Source organism: Mizuhopecten yessoensis, unplaced genomic scaffold, assembly GCF_002113885.1.
Source record: "Mizuhopecten yessoensis strain PY_sf001 unplaced genomic scaffold, ASM211388v2 scaffold6163, whole genome shotgun sequence".
In the NCBI taxonomy this organism is placed as follows: Eukaryota; Metazoa; Mollusca; class Bivalvia; order Pectinida; family Pectinidae; genus Mizuhopecten; species Mizuhopecten yessoensis.
The window spans coordinates 34,077-39,271 of NW_018406412.1; the positions used below are offsets into that span (position 1 = coordinate 34,077).

Below are 5,195 nucleotides of genomic sequence, written 5' to 3' on the forward strand. Positions count from 1 at the left end.
GGGGGGGGGGGGGTTAACACATGTAAATCGGCACGCACGCACACTTGCTCACAAACATTATGTCTAAAAATGATTTATCTTTAAACAACATTTTCTGTTCGGTTTAAATTAAGCGTACAATATGTTCTGTTTACTTAACACGAAGCCTCGTTAACGAAAAATTAACCTAAATTGGTCAACGTTTTCAAAATGCTTCCTGGACTGTAATGAGGGAAGAATTCTGCTTCATTAACTTTGATGGAAAACTAACTCATAAATTTGGACAATTTTCGTTTCATTACTGCATTTCAGTATTAAAAAGAATGGCATCATCGACAAACAATTAATTATTTGAAGATTTAAACCAATCCGTGTAAAAAAAAAAAAAAAAAAAAAAAAAAAAAAAAAAAAATAAAAAAAAAAAATGAAATGCTGAAATAAGAGAAAGATTTATTAAAAGGTAAGTTGTATTTTTAGATTATATTTCATCACTCATTTTACCAGAAAACAATGAACTCTAAGCAGCACAGCATCCTTATAAATAGCTAAATAACAGGAGCGAGGGCCGAATATATTTGTAATTATATCAACAAACATAAAAATAGAATTTTAAATAAAAATCAGTTGCTTTCATGTGATTGTTTGATTCGTATTTTGGCAAATCCTGGCTTTACAGCTTGTCATACAGTGTATATAAAAATGTACGATATTTTTGGAGAGCTTTATAAAACCCTACAAATAATACTAACGAAATCGATAATGAAATTGATAAAGTGAAAACCGAATCAATTTCTCATAAATGTCCCGCAAGGTGTGGTCTTCTTTTCAGAAATGTAGGTAAAGAAGTGTTTCCAAAACTTTGTCAGAGTTTTTGGCAGTGGTAACGGAATCAATAACCTATAGGTCAGTAAAACACTTTCTAATTCAAAATTTAAAAAACGATTTCGATGTTTAGATTTATTACGTTTTGACCAAAACTTAAATATCAAACATCTTAAAACCGTTTTTATGGAACTGCTTAGAATTTATTTTTATTTTATAGACACCAATACATATTTATATACATATAAACAGACTTATTTCTTATTCCTATGTAAGCTTTATGGAAGTGGAGGCTCCCCAAATTTTAATTATCAGATTCTGTGGATAAAAGATGAAAATGAAAACAGATTTTTAAATATGTAATGTTTGATATGAATTAAAAAATATATTTATTTATACAAATTAAAAATCTAAATGCACATTAAAAACCCGTTTAACGAAACACATCTGGAAAGAAACATACGTGACAACATACGTAGCGGTGGTCTGTGGGTATAAAACGTTTCATTATTGCAGTTCATGGAAAGATAAAAAAACAAATTACGAAAGTGAACGGTCATAATACAGACAAACTAAGAGATATTTAACGCCATGACCGAACAGATAAACACTTAGATACCAAGGACATAAACGACTTTGTATGCGGCCCATTACCATCTTTACAGAGAAGTAGGGTGTGTCTCCGCCCTAACTTTTAAAAAGTTTAAACATATTTTATTGCCGAAATAGTGACAACAGGATTGGGCACAAGTTATTACAACATTATTTACGCCCTTTTCTCAAATATATACATCAGATTTACAGACATGGCATAACTGGGTATCAAATAATATGTATAATAGTAGCATTACAACAACAGAAACAAAAAGAGAAAGAAAAAGAAAAAGAGAAAGAACAACATTGAACAGTCTCCCAAATTGAGTATAGAAATATAAAACGCCTTACGAATTAAAACCTACCGCTGGTCTTTATGAATTTTTGCACGTTACGAAAAATATCATTATTTTGTTTAGAAGACAGATCCGGAATACCAGATAACAATATATCTAAGGAGATTTCATTAACAAAATTTAGATTTTGAAACAATTCAAACCTCTGGTGTGTATAAACTGGACATTCAAAAAAGAAATGATAGGCGTTTTCACATGGAGATCCACAGTCACAGGCGGGACTATCTACGATGTTGACTCAAAATAAATCATAATTTAGGGAACTGCAGTTGTACCTTAATTTAGTGTGAATGATATTTAGTTTTCGTTCACCATAACCAAAATAACTGGGCGTCTTGGTGTTCGATTCTCGAGAGATGGCTTTTTTGAATCTTCCTAAAGTGACCGATGATCTTTTAGCAGTATCTAAATTGTTCCAAGAGCGAAGCGTAGAAGGTAAGAAGGATGAATTTGTACTAGAAAGTCTGAAATTTGGTATTACAAAGTCATTACTGTTTCTTAAAGGATATCTGACATTTTGGTTTACTGTATTGGGTAGAATTTTGTTTAAGAATGCAGGGGTGATACCATTTTTCATTTTGTACAATAACTGCAGTTTCCTTCTTTTTCTCCTGTCTGAGAGTCTTTCTAACCCCGATTCAAAATAGAGAGCATAATTATTAGCATAGGAAGGAAGACCAGTAATGATACGTGCGGCTTCACGTTGACATTTTTCTAACCTCTCACTTTCATTAATTTTACATCCGTCCCATAATTCACAACAGTAATCAAAAATTGGCAAAATAAAAGAGTTATATATTTCCAACAAAGTTTCTCTTTTAAGAATATGTTTCAGACTTCTAAGAACATTTATTTTCTTCATAACGGAGGTATAAATAGCTAAAATATTATAACTAAGGATCCACTCCTGTTCTTTTGAGGTTTATGGGGGTGTAACTGGCAACAGACCTTGAAACAAATTTAGTACCTTAGTACTGTGCAAGTATGGACGTTTGAAAATGTGTTGAACGTATTCAACTTGTCCAGTCTCATGGCGTAACCAAATTATATTCCATTAAGTCTTTCCTTCTAAAATGAAGATTTTTTCGCTTTATTCGCTACTTTCCGCCACCCCTTTTTAACCATCTTGTGCCCCTCCCCTTTATTTCCTTTCCGTATTAATGCACCAACAGTCAACGCCGTCATATCGATACTTCATGATGGCAAAGAGACGGATTTATATAAATACCCTGTTGTTGTTTTTCGAATTCGTGTTTTATGGTTATTTAAATAGATTTTTTTCTATTTTAATAGAAGCACTTCATAAAAGTGAAGGGTATCGCTATTTCAGTTATGATAGAAAAGAAGAGTTCCACTGACGTGGAGTGTTCTCCCTTCTTTAAAGTATACGAAGCAACAAAAACGGGTTTTTTCAACGGAAGTTATATCAAAAACGAAATCAAGAGGAGGCTATTGTATTTACGAAAAAAAAGTGCAGTGGCACAAGGATCCTTAAATAAATAGAACTTGTAGTACAACAAATATGTATACAATAATATATAATATAATGTTGTTGTTGCTACTTTTTTGTGATGAATGTGCCAGTTATATGTAATTATATGTTGTACTTATATGAAATTATTTGTTGAAAATCCAATTAGTTGTAAAACTTACGGAAATAAATTGAATTGAATTGAACTTCCAATTTTAGAACATGTTAAAGGAACATGTGTTTACAGACAATATATCCAATATGTTTTACTTTTTTTTCTCTTAATGAAGTTATAACTTTTCTAATGCTGAATTTATGGACGTTCGGAAAACCTTTTGATATATCATAAAACCAATATTGTACGCGTCCCCAATCTTACAATATGAAACCGTGGACATTTTTGCGGAATACATAATTTGAGACGTACATCAACTAAAATATTCTAAATACGGGGGATTGCCATTAAATTGCACTTTTAAAACATATTTTCATATATTCTTCAACAGGTTAGATATCAAGAAAAGCTGTAAATTTTCCTTCACATATAACTGTTATGAATTTGATCAATTTGTAGTCATGTATGGTCATTCTGTTTTGGAAAAAAGTATAGACCATTAAACTTTTTTTATTATTATTATTATTATTATTAAATGCGTAACGGTCCATCAACACAGGATAGGTCAATAGGGCCAGCAAATAGTTTGTTTCCTGTAACATTTGAAAACAATATGGTAAGAAGGTACGCTACGAATTTTATATTTATTTTTTTATGCAATTTCTATAGAAGAATGATCTTGACTTTAACAGTGCTCCTTTGAAAATTGCCTAAAAACGTTTCGGATAGGCTTAACAAATTAGGGTTACTGGAAACACCAAATATTTTATGTTTGTTTGGCTCAAAGTAAAATGATTAAACTTATTCACATACCTGCCCTGTTTGGTAATAATCATCTCGGTGGTATGGGCGTGGAATTTGGTCCAGAGTTCCCTGTTACATAAATAGACGCTAACTTTCTCTCCTTCTTGAGACTGACCACTGGGCGCCATCGTCATCCCGGGGGGCGAGCCGATCAGATGGCACGGGGTATGCGCGATGGGCTGTGGTTGGGAGGGAGGACTGCCGCCGTATCCCCCGGGATACGACTGACTGGGATGGGGCAGCGTCTCAACTTCTTCGTAACCATGGTGATAGTTTGGATACTGTTGAATCTGTTCTGCGTGAACCGGTAACATATGTCCGGAAGTATCACCCGAATATTCCTGGTACTGACCCGGAAACGGATGCTGAAAGTTTCCCTGCATAGCACTGATGCTGGCGGGTTGCAGATATGCGTAACTGCTCCCACTGGCTATTTCGGTAGGAGTCCGGGGAGATGGCATTTGTCGACTTCTCGGGGAAGAATTTTCAGAGGTACTCTGGGAATCTTCCTCAACTTCATCTCGGGAATTTATTTTTGGAGATGACTCCGCTTCAAGTAAGATTCGGGACGGATGTTGAGACTCCGAATTCGTATACGGGTAACCACAGTAGTATGACTTCATACTATTAGATGTTCCCGTATCATATTGGCTGTGTTGGTCCGGAATTTCCCCGATAGGTCGTAAAATTCTGTTTTCATTTTGGGATGGATAAATTGTTGCGGCCGAATTCTGGCGTCTATTCTCGTCAAATTGCTGCTGATAAATAGCGTTTTCCGTCATCTGGAAGTGAGGTGTAGGTGACAACTAGTGTTGACACTTTTCTGTGTTCTCCTATTGTTACAAAAAATGTAAGCAAGTGTAAATTTGTTTCTCTCGTGTCACTATTATTACCACTTGTTAAATACAGTTCACAAGTAATCTCTCTGCTTCTCACTTCCCGTCAATAGTGTATACGTACCTCACACAACTGGAACCGGTACCCTCGGCGCACTCATTATCTTATATCCAGCGTCGATGATATATTACTAACCCGGTTTATTTAAAGACTTGTG

General features: G+C 34.3%; 1 protein-coding gene across 1 annotated transcript in view; it reads right to left on the reverse strand.

The window, feature by feature from the left end:
- Positions 1–4,387, reverse strand: part of LOC110451670 (T-box brain protein 1-like) — a 17,043-nt gene extending 12,656 nt beyond the window's left edge. Inside the window, exon 1 of the mRNA XM_021499811.1 lies at positions 4,151–4,387. Within this exon, the coding sequence (XP_021355486.1) occupies positions 4,151–4,275 (125 nt within the window). The 5' untranslated portion in view covers positions 4,276–4,387. The remainder of the gene's footprint in view (positions 1–4,150) is intronic.
- Positions 4,388–5,195: the final 808 nt, after the last annotated feature.